The 27,622-nt window shown below is 38.6% G+C and overlaps 1 protein-coding gene across 3 annotated transcripts in view; it reads left to right on the top strand.

Moving 5' to 3' along the window:
* pip5k1cb (phosphatidylinositol-4-phosphate 5-kinase, type I, gamma b) overlaps positions 1 to 26,492 on the top strand; it is an 82,619-nt gene extending 56,127 nt beyond the window's left edge. For 2 of the 3 annotated variants that reach the window (XM_051701489.1, XM_051701490.1), the window contains exons 11-19: positions 4,544 to 4,628; positions 4,744 to 4,905; positions 5,574 to 5,706; positions 5,802 to 5,837; positions 7,531 to 7,683; positions 10,189 to 10,534; positions 11,861 to 11,929; positions 13,748 to 13,831; positions 21,419 to 26,492. In XM_051701489.1, the coding sequence (XP_051557449.1) occupies positions 4,544 to 4,628; positions 4,744 to 4,905; positions 5,574 to 5,706; positions 5,802 to 5,837; positions 7,531 to 7,683; positions 10,189 to 10,534; positions 11,861 to 11,929; positions 13,748 to 13,831; positions 21,419 to 21,421 (1,071 nt within the window). In that variant the 3' untranslated portion in view covers positions 21,422 to 26,492. The remainder of the gene's footprint in view (positions 1 to 4,543; positions 4,629 to 4,743; positions 4,906 to 5,573; positions 5,707 to 5,801; positions 5,838 to 7,530; positions 7,684 to 10,188; positions 10,535 to 11,860; positions 11,930 to 13,747; positions 13,832 to 21,418) is intronic. The other variant, XM_051701491.1, reaches the window with a different exon arrangement.
* Positions 26,493 to 27,622: the final 1,130 nt, after the last annotated feature.

Genomic DNA, 27,622 nt, shown 5'->3' with positions numbered 1-27,622 from the left:
TATTTTTAATTCATTTTTTTATTGTTTAGAATAAAATAGGTCCTCAATAAAGTACAAAATGCTTCTTAAAAATCAAATACAGGGGGCAATTAATGTGCCTTAATGTAAAAGTTAATTATTTCTGACCCTGTAATGGATCATAATCCTCCTGCCATCTCAGGGCATAGAGCTGTTTAGCCTTGACGTCGATTTGTAGGCAAACTCGGAAGGCAAATTCGTCATGGAGTAAAATAAGATCTCCGATGAAAATTACTCAAAGATACTTTCACGTTTTGTTCTAGAACATAAATTACACACAGTCATACCTCAATCCTGGATTTTGAAGCTGTTGTGTCTTTTAAAAATGCATAATGCTAACCCATCGCTACATATGGACTACAAAAGCTGTCCATTTAGTAAAGCATGTAGCTCACATGCTGATGGTAGTTGTAGTCCTTAATTAGCATTAGTTTTTAATAAACACAGTGTGATGAGACAGGAGAGGAATGAGGATCTAAATGCAGCCTTTTTAATAAACAAAGGAAAACCAGATAACTCAGAACATAATGAAACAAAACACAGGGAACAAAGAACAGCATAACACAGATGAAGACTGACAAAAAACCAGGGGAAAACAAGGGCTTAAATATACAAGGGAAAACAAGGGAATGAGGAACACCTGGGGAAACAATCAGGGGAAAACCAATCATGAAAAGAAACTACAAAGGACTACAAAACTAACAGGAAACAGGAACAGGGAACTAAACCAGAATTTCAACATAAGTCAAAACAAACAACAGGGAATATGTGACAGAGCCCCCCTTTTAAGGAGCAGATTCCAGATGCTCCAAAAAACAAAACAAAAATAAATTGTCCATGGGGTGTGGGGGAAAAAACAGTTAGTTCTTGGGGGGGGCGGGCAGAGGAACAAGGCAAAGTCAGGGAGGCTTGAAACCAAGGCGGAGCCGGAGGGATGGAGAGCTAGGGCGACAATGCAGGCTCAGATGACCAAGTAGACCAGAGCAGATCAGGCGGGCGGCCAGGAGACCAGGGAGACCAAAGCAGATCAGGCGGACGGCCAGGAGACCAAGGAGACCAGAGCAGTTCAGGCGGGTGGCCAGGAGACCAGGGAGACCAAAGCAGGTCAGGTGGACGGCCAGGAGACCAAGGAGACCAGAGCAGATCAGGCGGATGGCCAGGAGACCAGGGAGACCAGAGCAGATCAGGCGGACGTCCAGGAGACCAAGGAGAAGACCTCAAGGTGGGGACTGGGTCAGGAGTCCTGGGAGTCAGCCACAGTACAGGGATAGGGTCAGGCGGCAGAGCCGCTGTAGGAGGAGTCTCTGGGGGAGTGGGCGGAGCCGCAGGAGGAATAGTCTCTGGGGGAGTGGGAGGAGCCGCAGGAGGAATAGTCTCTGGAGGAGCGGGCGGAGCCGCTGGGGAAATAGTCTCTGGGGGCGGAGCTGCTGGGGAAATAGTCTCTGGGGGTGGAGTCGTGGAAGACTCTGGGGGCAGAGTCGTGGAAGACGGAGCTGTGGGAGGCTCGAGACAAAGAATCCTGGATGAATGGGAAATGACCTCCATGGTCGCGAACATGGGAAGAGACTCGGGAACGACCTCTGTGGTTGTGGGCATGGGCAGAGACTCGGAAGCGACCTCAGTGGTTGTGAACATGGGATGAGACTCGGGAACGACCTCTGTAGTCGTGGGCATGGGCAAAAACACGGGAACGACCTCTGTAGTCGTGGGCATGGGCAAAGACTCGGGAACGACCTCTGTGGTCGTGGGCATGGGCAGAGTCTCGGGAACGACCTCTGTGGTTGTGAACATGGGCAGAGACTCAGGAACGGCCTCCATGGTGGTGTACATGGGATGAGACTTGGGAATTACCTTTGTGGTTGTGGGCATGGGAGAAGACTCAGAAATGACCTCCGTGTTCGTGTACATGGGAAGAGACTTGGGAACGGAAACTTTTCTTCGCTTCCTCTTCCTCTGGATGGCCGAAGTTGGCAACACTGGCTCTGGGACGGGCGAGGCTGTCAACGCTGGCTCTGGGACGGACGATGCTGGCAACTCATTGGCCGTGGCAGGCGTGGGTGTTGGCTCATTGACCGTGGCAGGCGTGGTCACTGGCTCATTGACCGTGGCAGGCATGGGCACAGACAGTTTTTGAGGTAGGGTCTTCATGAACCTACGCACCGATATCAGTGGCAGATCATACAACTTGGAGACAGGGGCCGTGGAAGGCTTCGAGACAGGGGCCATGGACGCAGGTTTTGGCCCAGGGTTCCAGCCATAATCCACTGTATAAGGGGAACTGCTAAGTTCCAGAGCCTTCTCCACATAATCGCCGAGTGTCCAGTGAGGATCAGCCGGAGGCATAAGTTCCCTCAGTGCACTATTCAGACCGGCCTGGAAGAAAACCACCAGAGAGCGGTCTGGATAGTGCACTACGTTTTCCAGCTCTAAAAACTCACGGACGTGATCCTCAACTGGACGGTCCCCTTGCTGAAGGAGTAGAATCCTGACGGCTGCTAGATTCATTTCTCGGTCAGTCTTTCTGTGACAAGACTGGAGAGGAATGAGGATCTAAATGCAGCCTTTTTAATAAACAAAAGAAAACCAGATAACTCAGAACATAATGAAACAAAACACAGGGAACAAGCAAAGCATAATACAGATGAAGACTGACAAAAAACCAGGGGAAAACAAGGGCTTAAATACACAAGGGAAAACAAGGGAACGAGGAACACCTGGGGAAACAATCAGGGGAAAACTAATCATGGAAAGTAACTACAAAGGACTACAAAACTAACAGGAAACAGGAACAGGGAACTAAACCAGAATTTCAACATAAGTCAAAACAAACAACAGGGAATATGTGACACACAGCAGCTTCAAAGTTGACAAGAGGTATGACTGTGTGTAATTCATGTTCTCTTTAAGTAATTTTAACCACAGCCCTTATTTTACGCATAAATCTAAAACAGCCATTATAAAAGAAAACATAGGAAATGCCTGAGGGAACACATGGCTCAAAAATACTAATTGCTAAAATGCTGATTTTAGGACCACAACCTGAACAGCTCAGGGTAATTTCAGGAAGAATCAAATTTTCCTTGCTCTGTTGAAATAAGAGAGTTTTTTTCTCCCCAATTTGGAGTGCCCAATTCCCAATGCGCTCTAAGTCCTTGTGGTGGCGTAGTGACTCGCCTCAATCCGGGTGGCGGAGGACGAATCTCAGTTGCCTCCGCGTCTGAGATCGTCAAACAGCGCATCTTATCACGTGGCTTGTTGAGCGTGTTACCGCAGAGATATAGCGCGTGTGGACTTCACACTATTCTCCGCGGCATCCACGCACAACTCACCACGCACCCCACCGAGAGCGAGAACCACACGTTATAGCGACCATGAGGAGGTTACCCCATGTGACTCTACCCTCCCTAGTAACCAGACCAATTTGGTTGCTTAGGAGACCTGGCTGGAGTCACTCAGCATGCCCTGGATTCAAACTCACGACTCTAGGGGTGGTAGTCAACGTCAATACTCACTGAGCTACCCAGGCCCCCCCGAAATAAGAGAGTTTGATGTTTCCTTCCCAGTCCAAATATGTGTATATATTTCTTGAAATGAAGCACCAAAAAACTCTCATTCTAAAATCAGTGTTGGCAACTTGGCCCACTTAGTCATTACGAAGTAATGAGGAATTAGGATAAATATTATTATTCAAGTTGATATTTAACTAATAATAAGAAAGAAGTGTGCCAAGTGTTGTTCTGTTTATGACTGTCTAGCACCTGTTGCTCTGCAGATCCTTCTGTACATTAGAAACGAGCGGCTGAAGTTTATTTTTAAAGTTGGCATGAAGTCAGAATTTACCCTATTGATTTTCTCAATGCATGTGTTACAGGTCTTATTTTTGAAAGATTCATGCATGCATATTTTTTTATTTGTTTATTTATACATTTTTATAAATCACTAAAATAGGAAATACATCAGAACACCAAATACGTAGAACTGCGCTCTTCAAGACACTGCATTGCGACTTTAACAAGTCCCCTGATCATTTCTAACTGGTCTGAACAGTTTGAACGGCACATTTCAGCACTAATTGTTTTCTGAATGTGTCACAATGTAAAGCCGCTTTGCAAGAGAAAGCTATATTGTGTAAATTAAATTGTAAAAGTACAGTTTCAAAAATATGGCCCGTTTAATTTTAAGGGTCATAGAGATTTGTTTACTCAGTGTCTGATCTGTGGAGGTAAATACTGAATGTGGTGGAGATTCAAAGAAACAGTGGATAGACTTTGATAAAGATCGAGTGTGTTTGGTTTCGCTGCTCAGGCGTTAGATGTCGTCTGAGCGTCTCTTTCCATTCTCAATCTTCTCTTCTCTGCTGTCCTGTTTTGCTTTCTGTCCTCCTCACTTTCTGCTGTTCCATTGACTGGCACATTTAGTCAGTGTTTCCTGTGACGCACAAAGTTTGTCCTCCTCTAGGGGGTGCTTGAGTGCTCATGAAGCTGAATCCTCTACTGATCTCCTCCTTGTCTCTTTTGTCTTCCAGGACACGGTGTCAGTTCACAGGCCGAACTTCTACGCTGACCGATTCTTCAGATTCATGAGCAGTAATGTGTTTAAGAAAAGCACATGTGAGTATCACTGATGTAAAGTTCACCGTAGTAATTCAATTGAAATAAGAGTCTCTTAATATGAACTGTAATTTAATCCGACATAGATCTGATTCTATATGTCTATTTTCTGCAGCACTCAAGGCTTCTCCTGCGAAGAAGGGGCGTGTGGCCCTCAACGTGCCCAAATTCAGTGGCCCCGGGGCGGCCTGGTCCGCCTGTCAGCTGCCGTCAGAGAGAGACGAGAATATCTATGATCTGAGAGCAGCTCGCAGTTTCCCCGTGCTCGAGAATGATGGTAACGTCTCTAGTGATCACTAGTGAAATTAGGTTCCGACAGTAAAAATTCCATTCATTTTCTCCATAGGGGAATAGATTTTTTTAATGATAATTTAAAGACATGTTTAAAGACAGATGTACCGTGAGCTTTGAGGTTGTTAATCAATAGTATATGCTTCTGTTGAAGCCGTCAGTCCATGTTATTTAAACTAAAATCCTGTTTAATGGTGAAATTCCTGGTGAAGAACTACACTAGCCATAATCCTGAAGAGAAAACATCCACCGATCAGAGAATCGCGGTAAACAAAGTGCGCCAAAAGAGCTCTGCAGCGACTGCCCCCTACGAGTCGTTCCCTCTACATTCTCAAAATACATATATATTTGCATATATCTAAATATTTTGCAATTTTCTTTAAAATACTGTGTATTAATCAACAATTCGATTACCTCATTTGCAATGCTTCATGGGATTGTAGTTCATTCCCTCATTAAAGACATAGTCTTGTATATTAGTCTTTTTGTCCGATTTCGAAATACTTTTTTGCTTCAAATCAAAGTTTATAATGTTGTGATTCACCGAGGACTACTGTACTGACTGTGGGACGACAGTGTCATCAATATACCCAACTTGTTAATTTGAATTTTTCCCCCATTTCTTCATTCTTGATTGGTTATTTGCACTCTCAGGCCGGCAATCCTGCACTCCACCATCGTTTGAGGAAGCGACTACAGCATCTGTGGCCACGACTTTGTCCTCAAACACATCTATATCGATCCCCGAACGCTCCCCATCAGACACCACAGAACACCCGCGCTACAGGTGCTCACGATTCACACCATTAACCAGTGAATAAAATGAAAATACAAGGTCATTATCTTTCATTTACTTCAAAAACTGTTCTTTTGACTCCACAGGAGGCAAACTCTGTCATTCAGAGAAGCTGAGAGCAGGTATGCTTTATTTACATTGTTATGATTGTATTTTTGTGTCCTACTGTTTGTCGAATTAAACCGTGGAGAAATGACGTGCTCATATAAGTGCTGTTCACTGGTCACTGGCAAGTCCATGTGAGCTTCCTCTGAGAAATTAAGAATGTTTTGTTGTTCTTGGACACTGCAGAATCAGTAGGACCAAACGAACAAAAATGGACCAAATAGTATCATTGTACTACCATTTTGGACATCATACTGTAACATGGTAATGCCATGTTTTGGACAAAGTACCATTGCAATACCATGTTTTTGGACATAGTACTATAGTAATGACATGTTTGTTTTGTTTTTTTACACAGTACCATGGTAATACCATGTTTTTTGGACATGGTACCATAGTAATACCATTATATATATATATATATCGTACCATGGTTATACCATGTTTTTTGGAGCTAGTACTGTGGTAATACCATGTTTTTCAACACAGTACCATGCTAATACCATGTGGTTTTTTTATAGTACCATGGTAATACCATGGTTTTCTTCTGACACAGTACCATGGTAATACAATATTTTGTACATAGTACTATAGTAATAAAAATAATTTTTACACAGTACTGTAGTAATACCATGGTAATACCATTTGTTTTACATCGTACCATGGTTATACCATGTTTTTTGGACATGTTCCATAGTAGTACCATGTTTTTGGACATAGTACTGTAGTAATACCATGGTAATACCATTTGTTTTACTTTGTACCATGGTTATACCATGTTTTTTGGACATGTTCCATAGTAGTACCATGTTTTTGGACATAGTACTGTAGTAATACCATGGTAATACCATTTGTTTTACATCGTACCATGGTTATACCATGTTTTTTGGACATGTTCCATAGTAGTACCATGTTTTTGGACATAGTACTGTAGTAATACCATGGTAATACCATTTGTTTTACTTTGTACCATGGTTATACCATGTTTTTTGCATGGTACCATGGTAATATGGCATGCTTTAAAGTACATTAGAGTACTACATACCATGGTAATACTATGTTTATTTTTTTACATCATACCATGGTAATACCATATTGTTGTTTTTGACAAAGTACCATGGTAATACCATGTTTTGGACATAATACTATAGTTATATCATGTTTATTATTATTTAAAAAAAAAATAATAATTTTTGGACAGTACCGTGGCAATACCATGTTTTTTTGCATGGTACCATGGTAATATGGCATGCTTTGAAGAACATTAGAGTACTGTATAAATAAAAATGTAGTATATGCTTTTATCCAAAGGGACTTACAATACGTTTGTGATATAAATTTAATAAAAAATAAAAAGTCCATATAAAGTTCATACATAAATACCATGTTTTATGAATATTGTAATCAATCAAAGTACCATGGTATTTCTATCTGATATCATTACCATACCATGGTATCACCCCAGTACATGTGTATAAGGGTGTTATCTCAGCAGGGAATGGTTTTTGACAATTACGTAAAGAAGGCTAACGTTTGAAAACTGATGGAAAAATCGGTTAGTGGGGCGTCAGCTTAAATTCCACCTGCTGATAGACCGTGTTGAGTGCACCAACTCACCTTTTTGTTTTCAAACAATTATCTAAATGAGGCCATAGGATATATGGGTTATTGGGCCGCTAGCTTAATCTGCTTGTTTTATGTGTTGTTCAGGACACAGGAAGTTGTGGATGTACACGAGGAAGACCAGCAGACGATCACTGTACAGGTGGAGGTGAAGAGAGCGAGAGAAGAGGAGGAAGACGAGAGAGCAGAAGAAGAGAGAAATGAACCAGACATCTCTATGACTCGCACTCCAGAAAACAAGTACATGTACATTATTATAATAATAATACGTATGAATCATGTATCGGCACCCAGTTTCTTAAAACAAGTCTAATTATCTTTATAGAGTATTATATAGGCCTGTCATGATTATTTGATCTAACTGTGATTATTTTTGATAACCATGATTATTGCGCACTTTAAATTCCAATCACATTTCATGTCCACAGAAAAAGATTACTATTGCATCATAATAGAATAGAATAGAATTGATAAGAATGTATTCAGGTTCGCTGGGTTCCAGATACAACTGTGCAAATGTAAAGTTGACCAAAAAGGTATATTTTAAGTATTTGGACATATTTTAATATTTAAAGGATTATTTTTCATGTCATTCTACCCCTGTGCATTTTCCTTATTTAAAATATGATTTACTTATTTAAAAAATATTTACTTAGTTTATAAAGCATGAAAAGAAATCATACAGTTAAATAGGAATAAATAACTGCTTAATAAATAAGGTGTATTAAGCACACATACACTTTAAGAAGAATGACAATTTGTATGGCAGTCGTCATAATCTTAACAAGCCCTAAAACAGACATTAAATCATTAATTATAATAATTTTTATGACAATTAATCATCAGCCAGATTTAATAATCTTGAGAGCCTTAGTATTATACATACATCTTTCGTATTTTTAAGAATGTTTAGAAATTTTAAAGGAAAAAAGAAAAATACAGATTAAAGGTACATGAAGGAATTTTGAGCTTTTTATCGATATCTGTGGTTGAAACATGAAATTGCAAGTTACTTGCGAAGGAATATTGTTGTGCTACAGTACGTACAGTATATATCTGAAAAAAGTATCGTCTGATCAAATAAGTAGCATATCTGCCGCCAGACCTTCTTTTATTTCCTTACGGACATGAAGTAAACTCTCAAGGACGAAAAGACAGATTCACAAGCTCTCCATTTGATTCAATTCCAATTAAATTGGGTATATACAGTATAAGATTCAAAAATTCAAAAATTGAAAAAGTAATGAAATGTAACAGAAAACTACTTAAATTACTGGTCTACACTGTATAATTATAATACATAAATATTTTTTACATTTGGTTGATTAATATTAACTACATTGAATTTTTTATTTTTTTTTTTTTTGGTACTTTTTAATTACTTTCTACACTGAATAAGTTCGTGTAAGCGTGAACTTGAAAATATTAAGTAAATTCTACATTTGTACTCAACTAAAACAAGTAAGAATGAATGCTCTAGCTTATAAGTAATTATTATTAATGATTGTTTATCTTTACAATGCCACATCATGTATGAATCCTAAAGTAGAAAACCTTGTCATATTTATTTGATAATTTGAGTAAATTCACAGGTGAATAAAATAAGTAAATATTACTTAACTTTTCATAGCTGGTTTTTCCCAGCATGCACTGGACTTGAATAATTAATGAGCACGTTTATTTAAACTCTGCGTCTGAGACCGTCTACTCGCACATCTTATCATGTGGTCGCTGGGCGTGCCACCGCAGAGGCACAGTGCATGTGGAGGCTTCACGCCACCCACCGTGGCAACCACGCCCAACTCACCACGTGCCCCACCGAGAGTGAACCACCTTATGGCGATCACGAGGAGGTTACCCCATGTGACTCTACCCTCCCTAGCAACCAGGCCAATTTGGTTGCTTAGGAGACCCAGCTGGAGTCACTCAGCACACCCTGGGATTTGAACCAGCGAACTAGTGAACTCCAGGGGTAAAGCCAGTGTCTTTACCACTGAGCTACCCTTTATTCCTTTAAAATGTACTTGGAAAATCTGTGTGCAGATACTAGAGTGGCAGGTCTATAAGGCTGCATTTGCACTCCAAGTCCGATATTTTGATTAATTCCTTGCCAAAACAAGGAAATAATTATTTGTGTAGTGTCTCTCTTTTGCCTATGCCCTGTTAATGAGATCAACCAATCGACTGGTCGATTGCAATCTACGTAATGAGTACGCCACGGCATACAGTAAAAGGTCTTTATATCAGAATGATATTTATTTGATGAATATGAAACAGAAATGTAATGTCTCTCTTTGGCATAAGCCCCGTCTGGTGGTCCGAAGAAGTTGTACTCGGAACCATCAGATCCTGCCGGAGATGGGAGGCAGGGGCGAGGAGCCTACCCCCGTGCAGGACGGGACTCAACTGGTGGCGGTGGGGTGGTGGAGGTTGCCGTGTTAGCACACTGAAACAGCAGTGTGATAGATTGTGAGCAAACTTATAAAGCATTGGCTTACATGTGATTGGCTAGGTATTACCTAGCTGTGCAATGATGTACAGCTGCTAGTCTTCCCGCTAGAACTACGCTGCGCTTACATTTCTTGTAATTTTAAGAATCGATATCGGGATTGTTCAAATGAAGATCTAATTTAATCAGAAAATCCCAATGCTACTTTTTACATGCTGACTTAATAATTGTGTTTTGTACATTTCTAACAAATTAAACAAGAAGTCCTTTTGACTGTTTTTGCGCTTTATTTATAGGGTGTCACAGGAAGTTGAAGTTCCTTCTCAAGCGTGCGAGACTGTAGTTATTGATGACGTTGTCATAGAATCACCTGCCATACCATCAGCATCAGTTACCCAGGAAACTGTCTCCCAGGCAACACTTCCTGATGACACAATCACCCAGCCGACAGTTCCCCATGAATCAGCTTCTCTGACCGATGCAGGGACCCTCAAAACAGCTCCTGAACCAGTGGAGCAGACCCTGGTACCGTGCTGTTCCAGTCCAAACTCTGAGCGCCCTGATTCGGACAGACCGATGTCAGAGTCACAAAGCCGAACGTCGCTAGAGGAAGAGATCGGACCGGCCACTGACATCTACTTTGTAAGTCTTCTTGTGCGTGGATTGATACGAGTGTGTGTGTGCAGGAGTGTGTGTTGGTTTTAAAAGGAATGTGGCTTTTTGTTGAGAGCAAATGCAGCATGTTTGAAAGGTGAGGGAATGTAGCACTTCAGAGCGGAGAGAGTCGCGTGCTTTGCTTCTGGATGGTTTGTACGTGCAGGAGTGATCGTGGCATGATTTTGAGTCTCTAAACGCATGAAATGCGGATGCATTTTTTATTTTAATGTGGAATAATTTGACTGATGCACATTTGCCGTTTGTTTGTTTAACGAATCGTGTTTTGCGCGTCTGCGGCCCCCTCTGTTTATTTGCGTTTGGCAACCGAGTTTTGTTTTATAGTTTTAAAAGAAACATTTTTATATGCAATCGAAACGTTTTCGAAGTTGAGAATGGCAAATCACGTCACAGATGTGGACGTCATAAAATCGTTGGTTTGTTCATTTGTTTGTTTTGTTAGCAGTCCTCGTGTGTTTATTTGGATTTGGAAACAAACTTTTGTTTTATTGTTTTTATATGCATTCTAAACATTTTTCAAACATAGAAAAGTTGCGATAAATGACGTCACAGATGCTATAAAATGATAAAATGTTGGATCCACTGTAAGTTGCTTTGGATAAAAGTGTCTGCCAAATGCATAAATGCATAAATGTAATGACTTTGTTGAGCAGATGGATAAATTCAATTAAATTCATGATTAATATTCACTTAGATTAGTATTTGTTCTTTTTATTATTATTACTGTTTTTATAGTTCTTATGACAATATTTAATAATAATTATACTAATAATTCATAGATGTGTTTTAAATATAATGGTTTTGCATGTGCACAAATGTACACATTTAACCACACATTTAATTACAGATGCCTTTTGTCATGCATTTGCTAAGTAAATAATCATTTCCGACATATATACATTCATAACCGTCCATTGATAATGTGGATTAAAAACGGTATGTTTATAACGCTACGCAACCAAGACTCTCCAAAAGCATCCGTCTGACGCAGGTGTACATTGAAAATTCAAACATTATTTGGAATAACATGCACTGCTGAAATATGTACAATAAGACCAGGAAAGTGGATTAAAAAAAGTAAATAGAGTTCATTTTGTTTCCATGTTGACTTTAAAGCTGTAGTCTGTCACGTTCATCCGCATCATCTCATCATTTATTTCCTATGTGTGTCTCTCTCTTCCTGTCCATCTTTTTATTTCCTTTCAATCCATTTTCCATTCCTCATTTCCCATTTTTCCCCCTAAACAACATCACCCTGTTTTACCATTCACTTCCTGTCTGTATGTGTGTCAGTATGCTGAAGGCAGATACTGGGTTTACTCTCCCGTCCTACAGCGGAGAAAGTTCAGTTCCTGCAGCGTTGTAAGTGAACAGATCAGACTTGGCTAGATATAGATAGATAGATAGATAGATAGATAGTATGTGAAACAGTATGCGGTACGCAACAAGAAACATTTCAAAAGTAATAGGCTACGCTGTTGTCACATGACCTCATCATGTTTAATTCAGCGAGTGGCGTCCAATTATCATCTTTAGAAAGAACCAAGATTATTTTCCATTTTTAACCAATTCTGACACTTTACAATAAGTTTGTATTCCTTAACATTAGTTAACTACATTAGTAAACAATGAACAATACTTTTACATCACTTCTAACAAAACTGGTCCAAAAAATGTCATGGTTCTATTTTACTTCAAAATCAAAAGAAAGAAATAAGAAATTATGTCTTGCATACAGAAAATAAAACATGTGACATTGTTTTTAGAACAGTTGCGCACAATTAACTCCCCAATGCTCATTACCGCAATGCGAAAAAAAAAAATTATATATTATTTCAATTGTAAGTATTTATACATCATAGTAGCACTTCCATGCTACTGCATTTCATTTTCGCAGATTTTAATAATAATAATAAAAAATTGTACAACAGCATCTTTTTTACTGAAATACATTTAAAAATGACTGTGTTGCAGTAATGACAATCATCATTGAAAATAGTGGGAATAGTAAAAGTAAAAAGTCTGGACGCATTATGGTAATGAGAATTGGGGGGTTAAATGTGTCCTGAAAATAATTTCACAATGCAAAAAATCTAATTTAGGCTTTGTTTTCTTTATGCAAAATATAATTTCATATATATATATATATATATATATATATATATATATATATATATATATAGACAGAGAGAGAGAGAGAGAGAGAGAGAGATAACATGAACTTACAATAAACTTACACTAAACAATTATATTTACTTTCTGTAAATTAGCATTAATCAAGATTAATAACTGCTAGGGCCTGGGTAGCTCGGCGAGTATTGACGCTGACTACCACTCCTGGAGTCGAGAGTTCGAATCCAGGGTGTGCTGAGTGACTCCAGGCAGGTCTCCTAAGCAACCAAATTGGCCCGGTTGCTAGGGAGGGTAGAGTCACATGGGGTAACCTCCTCGTGGTCGCTATAATGTGGTTCTCGCTCTCGGTGGGCCGCGTGGTGAGTTGTACATGGATGCCACGGAGAATAGCATGGGCCTCCACACGCGCTACATCTCCGCGGTAACGCGCTCAACAAGCCACGTGATAAGATGCGCGGATTGACGGTCTCCGCATGGAGGCAACTGAGATTCGTCCTCCACCACCCAGATTGAGGCGAGTCACTACGCCACCACGAGAACTTAGAGCGCATTGGGAATCGGGCATTCCAAATTGGGAAGAAAAAAAAAGATTAATAAATGCTGTTAAAACATTGTTCATTGTTAGTTCATTACATTCACTAATGTTAACAAATAGATTATTGTAAAGTGTTGCCAAAATCTTTACTTTTAAAGGAGCAAAATAATGAGACAAATTGTGGTTGATACTGCATACTGCAAAAATTGTAGTATGGTAGTTTACTATTCTGAACACAGCCAAAGTTACAGGCATTCTGGGTTTGGCAATAAAATAGAGGCACATTTGAGCTATGCCGCAGATATCACTGTTTTATGTCTTTTATTCTTTCCACTAAATAGTAAATGTCGTTTCAACTCATCTCATGCATTTGTTCTTTCTGCCTGTGTGTCTATCTGTTTCTGTTCCATGCTGTCTGTCCTGCTCGGCCCTGTCTCTCTTTCTGTGGTGTGTATGTCTGCCTGTGCGTGTCTCTGGCGCCCTCTGCTGTTGTGGTGGTGGTATAATGGCAGCCTCCAGAGGAGAGGAGTTGGGTGTATTCGCCCCTGCATTACGGCTCAGAGCCTCGTCCCATGTCCGATGGTGAAATTGAAACAGTAAGTGTGGGGTTTGAACCAAAACACACCCCAAAAAAACCCTGGATGAAAACTGTTGCCTCCCTGTTTGGATCCTTCTGCAAAAGAGTTCTCCCAGATTTTAGCTAAAAGTTTACACTTTTATATTCGTTCTTCCAGTTCTTGCAATCGTCCATTCATCAAATCAGTAAATCAACAGGAAATCTTTTGGGGACTATTTATCCCCCAAAAGGGGGCATCATCTTTCATTTTATGCAAGGACAATTTTTCCTTCTTGAAATGTTTTTTTGAAATGTGAAATGCATTTTTAAATATAAAATGTGTGAATAAGGAAAAACATTGTCCAAAATCACAAGTAAAATCTATAAATCTATATCTTTTTATAGTATCTATAAAAAAAAAAAAGGTCTGATATAATTTTTTTGTCCATATTGCAAAGCCCTACGGCCTGGGTAGCTCAGTGGTAAAAGATGCTGGCTACCATCCCTGGAGTTCGCTAGCTCACTAGTTTGAATCCCAGGATGTGCTAAGTGACTCCAGCCAGGTCTCCTAAGCAACCAAATTGGCCCAGTTGCTAGGGAGGGTAGAGTCACATGGGGTAACCTCCTCGTGGTCACTATAATGTGATCTGTTCTCGGTGGGGTGCGTGGTGAGTTGAGCGTGGATGCCGTGGTGGATGGCGTGAAGCCTCCACACGCGCTATGTCTCCGTGGCAACGCGCTCAACAAGACACGTGATAAGATGCACGGGTTGGTGGTCTCAGATGCGGAGGCAGCTGGGATTCATCCTCCGCCACCCGGATTGAGGCGAGTCACCACGCGACCACGAGGACTTAAAAGCGCATTGGGAATTGGGCATTCCAAATTGGGTGAAAAAGGGGAAAAATCCCCCCCCCCCCCAAAAAAGGACCACAACAGTAGTCTGTGTGACTCGTTCGCTTTTTTCCACGTGTTCTGAAGTCCTACGAGAGTTTGTGTGCCTCAAACTTAAGATGTTACTTATTACGAAAAATTTAATTTTCAGTAAATAACAACTGAAATTTCTCACACAAAGCTATCGTATGACTTCAGAATACTTGGAATAAAGCACACACAAGTCGTAAGGACTATTTTTAGTGTTATTTTGTCATTTTTAGAGCTTAACTGAGATTAGCTGTCATTGTATGGAGAAAAAGAGCAGACATGAATATACTTTAAAAAATATAAAATTCTCATTTTGAGTTCCACAGAGAAGCATACGAAGGTTTGGAATGACATGAGGGTGAGCAAATGATGACAGCATTTTCATTTTTGGGTGAACTGTTCCTTTAAAATAATTCAGTACTGTGGCACATACATAAGGCAAGCAATCTGTCTCTAATATAAAGACGTTGCTCTGCGGATGTCTGTTTCATTAGCATGAGCAGCAGGACGCATGCAGCTGCCGTTAATGACTAGCTGAGTCAGGTCACTTTCAGCTCAAGTGCAGCTCTCGCTGTTTTCAGTCACCATGTATTTCGATGGATCATCTTACACACTCTTACACCAGAGGCTGTTCTGTGTGTGTACAGTCAAACAAGTCAAATAAGTCAAACATAAAAATATGTTTTGAAATAGTATGCTAAATGTGCTTGTGCTATAATGGTATTTTCATTCATACATGCTTTTTGGGCAAATACGTCCCACAAGTCCTTTTATATTTTGCTTTCCAGGCCAGGAAAAGTTAGTTAGTAAGTCATTTATATAACAATTATTGCGTGAGAAAAAAAATAATTATCAAAATATTAATAACTACAAAAATGAAGCGCTTTGAAATTTGCAGACAAATCAGAAGTGTTCCGGTTTGATAATTTATAAACAAAATTTGCACCGTACATATTATTGCAATCAGGAAAAACATCAAACTGATCAAATAGCCATGTGTCATATGTTGTTGGAAAGCTCTCAATGAGTAGAATACAGTCAGTGCATTTGTTTTACTCACAGACAAAAATATAGCAAGTAACAGCTAAGTATATGTCTTTTACATTTGTGTTTCATGTGAACAGGTGTTGATTATGTGCCTCGTTTTTGCTTATAGCTTTTAAGCAAAAATAAACAGAACATAAAATATCACATACAGTTACTTAGAGGAGGTGATTATCTTTCAAACAAGCCCACACACAACATAATCAGATGCAGAGCTCATTAGATAATCCACATGAAGCACGTTACATATGACCACCAGGAGATGACTCAATGATGACTCAGATGGCACAGAATGAAACTCATTCTGTGAAATCTCATTGTGTTTGCATGTGTAATTAGTTCTTATGTACAATTATTATGTTTTATTTGTTTGGAGAGGCTTTTGGACACTTGGAGATCTTTTTGAACACTAGGATAAATTATTTTTGTAATGCTATAACTTGATTGCTTTGTCATATCAACACAAAAAAAGTTACAGTTGACATGATTGGGAACAAAACAAAAATTTACTATATATATGAACTATATACAGTGGTGTGAAAAAGTGTTTGCCCCTTCCTGATTTCTTATTTTTTTCCATGTTTGTCACACTTAAATGTTTCAGATCATCAAACAAGTTTAAATATTAGTCAAAGATAACACAAGTAAACACAAAATGCAGTTTTTAAATGAAGGTTGTTATAATTAAGGGAAAACAAAATCCAAACCTACATGGCCCTGTGTGAAAAAGTGTTTGCCCCACCTGTTAAAACATAACTTAACTGTGGTTTATCACACCTGAGTTCAATTTCTCTAGCCACACCCAGGCCTGATTACTGCCATACCTGTTCACAATCAAGAAATCACTTAAATAGGACCTGCCTGACAAAGTGAAGTAGACCAAAAGATCTTCAAAAGCTAGACATCATGCCAAGCTCCAAAGAAATTCAGGAACAAATGAGAAAGAATGTAATTGAGATCTATCAGTCTGGAAAAGGTTATAAAGCCATTTCTAAAGCTTTGGGACTCCAAAGAACCACAGTGAGAGCCATTATCCACAAATGACAAAAACATGAAACAGTGGTGAACCTTCCCAGGAGTGGCCGGCCGACCAAAATTACCCCAAGAGTGCAGCGACGACTCATCCAAGAGGTCACAAAAGACCCCACAACAACATCCAAAGAACTGCAGGCCTCACTTGCCTCAGTTAAGGTCAGTGTTCATGACTCCACCATAAGAAAGAGACTGGGCAAAAATCACCTGCATGGCAGAGTTCCAAGACGAAAACCACTGCTGAGCAAAAAGAACATTAAGGCTCGTCTCATTTTTGCCAGAAAACATCTTGATGATCCCCAAGACTTTTGGGAAAATACTCTGTGGACTGACGAGATAAAAGTTGAACTTTTTGGAAGGTGTGTGTCCCATTACATCTGGCGTAAAAGTAACACCGCATTTCAGAAAAAGAACATCATACCAACAGTAAAATATGGTGGTGGTAGTGTGATGGTCTGGGGCTGTTTTGCTGCTTCAGGACCTGGAAGACTTGCTGTGATAAATGGAACCATGAATTCTGCTGTCTACCAAAAAATCCTGAAGGAGAATATCCGGCTATCTGTTCGTGACCTCAAGCTGAAGCGAACTTGGGTTCTGCAGCAGGACAATGATCCAAAACACACCAGCAAGTCCACCTCTGAATGGCTGAAGAAAAACATAATGAAGACTTTGGAGTGGCCTAGTCAAAGTCCTGACCTGAATCCTATTGAGATGCTGTGGCATGACCTTAAAAAGGCAGTTCATGCTCGAAAACCCTCCAATGTGGCTGAATTACAACAATTCTGATGGTGCCAAAATTCCTCCACAGCGCTGTAAAAGACTCATTGCAAGTTATCGCAAACGCTTGATTGCAGTTGTTGCTGCTAAGGGTGGCCCAACCAGTTATTAGGTTTAGGGGGCAATCACTTTTTCACACAGGGCCATGTAGGTTTGGATTTTGTTTTCCCTTAATAATAACAACCTTCATTTAAAAACTGCATTTTGTGTTTACTTGTGTTATCTTTGACTAATATTTAAACTTGTTTGATGATCTGAAACATTTAAGTGTGACAAACATGCAAAAAAATAAGAAATCAGGAAGGGGGCAAACACTTTTTCACACCACTGTGTATATATATATATATATATATATATATATATATATATATATCATATTGGCAGCCAAATGTTTGGAATAATGTACAGATTTTGCTGTTTTGGAAGGAAATTTTTACTTTAATTCACCAAAGTGGCATTCAACTGATAGTCAGGACATTACTGATGTAAAAAACAGCACCATCACTATTTGAAAAAAGTCATTTTTTATCAAATCTAGACAGCAGCCATCACTCCAACACCTTATCCTTGAGTAATCATGCTAAATTGATCATTTGGTACTAGAAAATCACTTGCCATTATATCAAACACAGTTGAAAGCTATTTGGTTCATTAAATGAAGCTTAACATTGTCTTTGTGTTTGTTTTTGAGTTGCCACAGTATGCAATAGACTGGCATGTCTTAAGGTCAATATTAGGTCAAAAATTGCAAAAAAGAAACAGCTTTCTCTAGAAACTCGTCAGTCAATCATTGTTTTGAGGAATGAAGGCTATACAATGCTTGAAATTCCCAAAAAACTGAAGATTTCATACAAAGGTGTACACTACAGTCTTCAAAGACAAAGGACAACTGGCTCTAACAAGGACAGAAAGAGATGTGGAAGGCCAGATGTACAACTAAACAAGAGGATAAGTACATCAGAGTCTCTAGTTTGAGAAATAGACGCCTCACATGTCCTCAGCTGACAGCTTCATTGAATTCTACCCGCTCAACACCAGTTTCATGTACAACAGTAAAGAGAAGACTCAGGGGTGCAGGCCTTATGTGAAGAATTGCAAAGAAAAAGACACTTTTGAAACAGAAAAACAAAAAGAAAAGGTTAGAGTGGGCAAAGAAACACAGACATTGGACAACAGATCATTGGAAATGAGTGTTATGGATCTTAACCCCATTGAGCTTTTGTGGGATCAGTTAGACTGTAAGGTGCGTGAGAAGTGCCCGACAAGACAGACACATCTATGGCAAGTGCTACAGGAAGTGTGGGGTGAAATGTCACCTGAGTATCTGGACAAACTGACAGCTAGAATAACAAGGATCTGCAAAGCTGTCATTGCTGCACGTGGAGGATTTTTTGATGAGAACTCTTTGAAGTAGTTCTGAATTTGTTTTTTTCAAATTGTAATATGAATTCTTCACATTATTAATGTCCTGACTATACACTGTGATCAGTTGAATGCCACTTTGGTGAATAAAAGTACCAATTTCTTTCCATAAGAGCAAAATCTGTACATTATTCCAAACTTTTGGCCGTCAGTGTATATATATATATATATATATATATATATATATCAGAAGTTTACATACACCTTAGCCAAATAAGTTTTTCACAAACTTAAACTCAGTTTTTCACAATTCCTGACATTTAATTATGGAAACATTCCCTGTCTTATGTCAGTTAGGATCACTACTTTATTTTAAGAATGTGAAATGTCAGAGTAATAGTAGAGAGAATGATTTATTTCAGCTTTTATTTTTTTCATCACATTCCCAGTGGGTCAGAAGTTTACATACACTTTGTTAGTATTTGGTAGCATTGCCTTTAAATTGTTTAACTTGGGTCAAATGTTTTGGGTAGCCTTCCACAAGCTTCTCACAATAAGTTGCTGGAATTTTGTCCCATTCCTCCAGACAGAACTGGTGTAACTGAGTCAGGTTTGTAGGCCTCCTTGCTCACACACGCTTTTTCAGTTCTGCCCACAAATTTTCTATCGGATTGAGGTCAGGGCTTTGTGATGGCCACTCCAATACCTTGACTTTGTTGTCCTTAAACCATTTTGCCACAACTTTGGAGGTATGCTTGGGGTCATTGTCCATTTGGAAGACCCATTTGCAACCGAGCTTTAACTTCCTGGCTGATGTCTTGAGATTTTGCTTCAATATATCCACATACATTTCCTTCCTCATGATGCCATCTATTTTGTGAAGTGCACCAGCCCCTCCTGCAGCAAAGCACCCCCACAACATGATGCTGTCACCCCCATGCTTCACGGTTGGGATGGTGTTCTTCTGTGTGCAAGCCTCACCCTTTTTCCTCCAAACATAACAATGATCATTATGGCCAAACAGTTCAATTCTTGTTTCATCAGACCAGAGGACATTTCTCTAAAAAGTAAGATCTTTATCCCCATGTGCACTTGCAAACTGTAGTCTGGCTTTTTTATGGCAGTTTTGGAGCAGTGGCTTCTTCCTTGCTGAGCAGCCTTTCAGGTTATGTCGATATAGGACTCGTTTTACTGTGGATATAGATACTTGTCTACCGGTTTCTTCCAGCATCTTCACAAGGTCCTTTGCTGTTGTTCTGGGATTGATTTGCGCTTTTCGCACCAAACTACGTTCATCTCTAGGAGACTGAATACGTCTCTTTCCTGAGTGGTATGATGCTGCGTGGTCCCATGGGGTTTATACTTGCGTACTATTGTTTGTACAGATGAACATGGTACCTTCAGGCATTTGGAAATTGCTCCCAAGGATGAACCAGACTTGTGGAGGTCCACAATTTTTTTTTCTGAGGTCTTGTCTGATTTCTTTTGCTTTTCTCATGATGTCAAGCAAAGAGGCACTGAGTTTGAAGGTAGGCCTTAAAATACATCCACAGGTACACCTCCAATTCAGTACAACTCCTATCAGAAGCTAATTGGCTAATTGTCTAAAGGCTTGACAGAATTTTCCAAGCTTCTTAAAGACACAGTTAACTTAGTGTATGTAAACTTATGACTCAATGGAATTATGATATAGTCAATTAAAAGTGAAACAATCTGTCTGTAAACAACTGTTTGAAAAATTACTTGTGTCATGCACAAAGTAGATGTCCTAAACGACTTGCTAGAACTATAGTTTGCTAATATGAAATCTATGGAGTGGTTAAAAAATGAGTTTTAATGACTTCAACCTAAGTGTATGTAAACTTCTGACTTCATCTGTATTAATGTAATATATATTTATATATTATAAGCCAATTTTTGTATTGCACAATCAATGCTTTACTCATCTGCCACAATAATATAATGCATTATGCTCTGAAATATTTCACTGGCTAGAAATTGCTCTTGTGAAGTGTAAAAGAGTAAAAATCACAAGCAAAGAGTGATGATTAATTTGTGAGCAAATTGTTTTGTTTCTGTTGATTTAAATGAATCAGTCAAATCAGCTCGTAAATTGACCTAAATTAGTCATTAGCAAATCAATCTGAATCAAAATTATATAAAAAAAAAATCTTTATTCAGTAATTGCAAATTACCAGAAAAGCTTGGGAACCCTGAATAATGAATGAATGTACTGTAGATGGTAATGAATGTAGCTAGATGCTAATGCTTACATGCAAACACACACAGAACATGACAATAGAGTCTGTGGTATCAAGGCACATCTTTATGTTTTAGCATGTTCCAATACTGGTGTACTGTCTTACTACATACTAAAAGGTATGTACAGTGCTTGTGCGCATAGTAGAACTACTGTATGTGAATTGCAACACAGGCCCGATTTTGTCATTAACTTTCACACACTTTCTCTCTCTTTTTTCTCTCTCTACAGTAAACTGGATGTACAGTAGATGTTTGCTGTAGGTGATGTGATGGCGCTCGTGTAAGGTCATCTCCTCTGGGACTGAAGCGGTTGTGCTGGTGACCAGATTTCCAGGATGGATTCTGCTCTTCTGAGCCTAATGTAGAAGCTTCCAGATAAATCATATTCCTTTTCTGTCCAGTTCCTGCTCACTTCCCCTTAAATCAACGTTTTCCCTCTGAAAATCCAGTGTGTTTAGTTAACAGAACAGTTTAACGTGAAGACAGTTTATCAACTAGGATATGCATGTGCGACTTCCTGAAATACATCGCAACATTTTGCATCATACATGCTGTGGCTGCTGTCCACTCACAATGTAGAAGACCCATAATGCACTGCAACCAGACTGACGAACTTTCTTCAATCATTCTGTAAAAACAGTGTGTCCATTCCTCATAGCAAATCAACTGTTCCCGAGCTGTTTTGTCGTTTTGGCAATCCTGAAATTCATGCTATCAGCAACACGGAGCTGTTCATTATGCAGATATTACTTTTTTTCTGCAAGTCATATGTGATTGCATATACATACATTTCATATTTTTATTTTGTGTACGTCAGAGCTCTTTGAAATGGAAAACAGTTTGTGCAATTAAATTACGCTGTAAAAATGTCAGCGTTTGAGACTGAAACCAGTACATCAGAAGATCCAGAACATATTGCCTGGGTCTCAACCCTGTCATCTACAAGTAGGGATGTGCAAAACTTCATATTTTCAAAATCGACTATTTGGTCTTAAGGAAGCTCTGTATATTCAGGCTTTTTAAGGCTCAACAGGTACAATCAGATGTGTTTGTTTAGGGGCGTTCACAAAGGCGGAACAGAATGCAGGGGATTTGAGATGCGGTTTTTAAAGTTTCAAAACTGTGAGACGCTGATTAAACAGCAAGACGCGATCCATTTGCACATGTACATAGACCAGCAAATAAAAACATATTTGAAATCCGACAATAATTGTCTTACAAATTGATTGTTGAAAGCAGTGGATTTGTTACAAAAGCACTGCTTCAATGGCTATAGCAGTGGTGCTTTAAAAGCGATACATTTTGTAGTTTTAGCATGCTGACTGTCCAACAATTACTGTTAAGGCTGGGGTATACGTTGTTTTTCTGCGTGCCGTTGCGTTTTGTGTGCAGTCAAGCGCTTAGCCTCTTAAAGTATTGTCTTTTGACCGGTAGCCCATACGGAGTGTTCGACGCACATGTACCAACATCTACTTTTAATCACCGCTGCTAACTAAAAGAAAAAGTCTTGATGGAGTCATTAGTCGACATTACTGATTTACAGAGCCCCTTAGAGGACAGGGCAGGATTGTTTGTTTTTTTTAATAATTTTGCATTCCCTTGCAAAACATTTCCCATGGAAAACTATGGTAATAAAAATCATAATTTTGAGGTTATTGTGGTTTTACTACAAATATTTGTAAAAAAGCAATTGCGCTGTACATATTATTGCGATCAGTAAAAACGTCAAACTCATCAAAGAGTCAAGTGTCATATGTTGTTGAAAAGCTACAGAATACAGAATACAACCAGCCTATTTGTTTTACTCACAGACACAAATATAGCGAGTAATAGCTAAGTATATGTCTTTGTCAATTATGTTGGTGTTGCTTATATGCCTCGTTTTCACTTATAACTTCACGAAAAATAAACGGAACATAAAATATCACAAAGCATTACTTAGAGGGGGTGATTATCTTTCAAACGAGCCCTCACACAAGGTAATCAGATGCATAGATCATTAGATAATCCACACAAAGCTCAATGTTTCATATGACCACCAGGAGATGTCGCCAAATACATGACACAGACTCAATGATGACTCAAATGACACAGACTGAAACTCATTCTGTGAAATCTCATTACTAAAATCATGTCTGCATGCTATGCAAACCTTTAGTCATTGTTGTGTTTGCATGTGTAATTAGTTCTTATGTACAATTATTATGTTTATTTGTTTGGAGATGTTTTTGGCAACATGGAGGCATTTTTGTACACTAGGATAAATTATTTTTGTAATGCTATAACTTTTGATTGCTTTGTCGTATTGACACAAAATCTTTCCAGATACTGTTGACATTGGGAACAAAACAAAGGCAGTTTTTCAGAGCTACCTTATTTACACTTATAATACATTCTGAGTGTCTCAGAATATATTATAATCTATATCAATAAAAATGTGCACATTTTTCTATACTATGATACCAAACACTTGATCCTCCTTGTTTTTTGTCAAGTTTTAAGCCTTTCATTTTCACTATTTCACTGAAACAGGAAATCTTTAGAAACACCTTCAGAGCTTATTAACTTACTTTTCATAGTTACTACAATATTACTATAGTAAAACCATGGTTTCTGCCAAAAAACAAAAACAAAACATGTTTAGCCAACAGCAGTCATGGTTACTACAATATTACTATAGAAAAATGATTACCACCAAAAACTATGGTTACTACAGTTTACAATATTTACTATAGTAAAACCACAATGACTACAAAATTATGATTTTTACAACCATAGTTTTCATTTTCCTGTATTATCACTATGGTTTCACTACGATATCATGGTTAAAATATGGTTACTGTAGTAAAACCATCGTAAATGTATTAAATATGGTCAAAAAATTGCATGGGCACACACAACCATTTCAGAAAAAAATCCCTCAGGGGCTCCTTACTGATTGACTAGTCAGTTGTAAGACAACTAGTTGACCGTCTTGACCCATCCCTGTCACTGTCAGAGTAAAAGCGGGTTCAGGATTCTAGATCACATGGTGAGTGCATCAAAAAAGATAAATAAACAAGGCTGGAATTCATGTATGAATGAGTGAATCAGTCATTTAATAATTTGTCTGTAAATACCATTCACTGCATTTAATTCATAAGTAAGATTAATTTAAATATAGATCATAGTTGGTCTACAACATTGTTTTGGATCATATTCATCTGTGCAAACATACTGAATTCCCTATTACGGGTCAACAAGGAATGCTGTATAAAACATAATTTACAGTAGTGTTTTAATTTACAGTATATTTACAGTTTCACTTAATCCGGCAGCTGTGACTTCTGTCTATGCAGTGATTGTGTGTTTTTGTGAGGGAGAGAAAACGATAGTGTGTCATACATGTATGTTTCTGATCACACATGTTTGTGTATGACTACTAAATGCTCTAGTGTGAGGTTTATTCAGCAGTGAAGAGTGACACACTCATGCTGGTACATTCGCCCCCAAAAAGTGTTTGAACACTTAAAAGTCACTTTAAAATGTCTGAAAGTCATTGCATTAGTTACAGTGGTGTAACTTTGATCTTGTGGGCCCTGGTGCAAAAAAACTTGATGGGGCCCCTTGCCACCCCCACCCACTCATAACCTACAAGAATTAACTTAAAATATATGACATTATAATTGATAATAGATTTGATCCTCTCAAGGCACCTTTTCAGAAATTAAGAAATGTCTTTCTTAAATTATTAAAATGGAATTCTACAAATGAGTTGTGCTATTTATTCTGAAAGGCTGCATTTGACTAAGTTGCACAGACGCACCACACTGGCTTAGGAAGATTTCCCAAGAATCCCTACGATGTCAAACAAAAAATGCAGAGAATCATTCGACGTATCGCTTTAAATGAGTAATTTCTAATTAGATATTCTAATTAGTGTTAGAGTAAGATGTTATGTTAATAATAAACTATAATTTAGAAGTTTTTAGATTAAAAAGGTCACCAAGGATGAGATGCATAGTGTGTAGTCCACCTACATATATAAAGCAGTTCCATATGAATATCAGTGGTAATTGCATGTGCAGACAGTTTGACATTTTAATGGTCATTACGGGCCCCCTTGGACCATGGGCCCCAGTGCAGCTCCCCCTCCCGCACTGCCGGTAGTTACGCCACTGATTAGTTAACAAAATATAAAAGCAAATGCTACTTAAGCTTTTATCACAACTAACTACAATTTTTGCTACATGACTTTTAATCAACTGGAGGTCACGGTGATTTTTATTGTTTCAAATAAATAGCACTTACTTCAATTATTTTAGTGTCTAATGCAACATTCAGTCATTTATAAGTATGACTTAAGTGCCCAATATTTTTGGGGGTCACTCTATATCTCTAATATACTCCTAAACATTCCATTTTTCATGTTTGAGCTGTGTTTGTGTACGCAGAGTAGCACCTTTAAGCATTTTAATTATTTTTGAAAATATATCTAATTCAAGAAAATGTTGTTGTTGATATAAAATCATGCTTTATTTATTATCATCTTCTATCTATGTGATTTTATGTACGTCTATGATGACTTTATAGATTTTATAATTTTTTTAAAAAATGTTTTGTGTTGTATTAAGGCTGAATTAAGTTGTGCTATGTCTCATAATCATGTTTATCAATGTTTAAGATTATTCTGTATATATTTAGTCTCTTGGCTGAGCAAGAATACGAATCACTATAGACTTTATTCACAGCAGCACCATCCTTTATTTTTGCCAGGAATGACAACAGCTGTGAGGGAAAGACGTACGGCCTCTTCAATGGGTTGTACTGTATTTTAAAGTGTTTTTGGATCGTTCCACGGACAAAACATTGAAAAAACATATTTTCAAGAACATTCAGTAGACAAAACACTCCAGACAACATGAGCTGTGGAAAATCAGATGTGTGCCATTGAAGAGACTGTAACTCGATCCCTCACAGCCTCGTTTCCATTCCCATTAAAAATCAAAGATGGCGCTGCCGTGAATAAGGTCTATGCAGAATAAAATTGCCTTATTTGGTTAGTGAAAGTTCTTTAATTAATGTGAATATGATTCAAATCTGTCACCATAATCAGTCAGTGTTTTGACATTTCTCATTGTTCATTGGGTGAGTCTTTGCAGTAAAATGTACAATATGTTTTAAACAGTAATGATGTATTATATGTTTGAAGTATTAAGAGATTTATTTTTGGTCTGCATGTGATGACATAGTAAACACGGGAGGATCTCACATTAACATATCTGTGTCATATTTCAACTCAAAATAAAGAAAATTAAACCTTTGTTCAGGATCATTGAGATTTTTTTAATTGTGGCATTATTTTCATGACAATTAAGCACATTTACTGCAAAAATTCTTATTACTGTAATGTGATCAGGCATTTCTATTTTATTTTCATGAATGATTCACACTAGATTTTTAATTACTGTAATACTGCTTTTTTTTTTTTACAGTATATCATAAAACATTATGGTAATGCATTGATTTTTACAAATAGTACCATGATGTATAAATAGCTACTTAATAATATAAATAAGCATTTATTAATTTATTTATTATGATTATTATTATTATTATTATTATTATTTTGCATTACAGTAAAGAGACTTTTTGTGGAAATTTGTTGAATTGTATTTGTTTAATAGCGCGTTTACTGTACATGCACGATACAACACTGATGATGCTTAATAAGCTGACAAAGTGTGTGTGGTCATGTAAGTTAATTAAACAAATTTCCTTTATCAGAATAAGGTTATAAATGGTTTAAGCACACATACATTTTCCAATTTTGCACCTTTACCTGCATTCTTACCGGCTTATCCAATGTGCGTGAGGGTTGTGCGCGTGACTGTTTACGTTTTGATGTCAAACACAGAATGATTTCAAGTCGCATGTAAACCCGTTTTCTCGGTTTGTCTGATTTTTTTTAATAAGTTGATTTTTGGTAAACTGGTTGTTATCGTGTAAACACGCTTATTGAGGGGAAAACAAAACAAAGAGGAGAGGGAATGGACAAGGTGGAGTGACACTGAGAGAGAGAGAGGAGAGAGAGAACAAAACTTGCTCACCGGTTCCCCGACACGCCGTCACCTTGTTCTCGATCACTCCTCCATCCTCTGGCGAACAACTGTCTCTCCTCCCTGGGCGGACCGGAGCCAGTCCTCTAACTCCTGGTGGATGGAACGTTCCTCCAGGTTTTGGCGGCCGGTTGGGAACTCTCTACACCTGGCAGTGGCTCCACTGCTTCAGGCAGGCTGGCAGCAAGCCCCTCCTCCCCTTGTGGATGGTGGCCGTTCCTCCGCATCCAGGCGGCCAGTAGCAACTCCTCCGTCCCCCGGCGGATGGCCGTGGTTGCTCCTTTGGGTGGATGGCAGTGGCGAGGACTCCACGACATCGCATCCCTCCTCCTTCT

This window comes from Myxocyprinus asiaticus, chromosome 6, assembly GCF_019703515.2.
Source record: "Myxocyprinus asiaticus isolate MX2 ecotype Aquarium Trade chromosome 6, UBuf_Myxa_2, whole genome shotgun sequence".
Classification (NCBI taxonomy): Eukaryota; Metazoa; Chordata; class Actinopteri; order Cypriniformes; family Catostomidae; genus Myxocyprinus; species Myxocyprinus asiaticus.
This window is presented reverse-complemented; position numbering and strand designations above follow the sequence as displayed.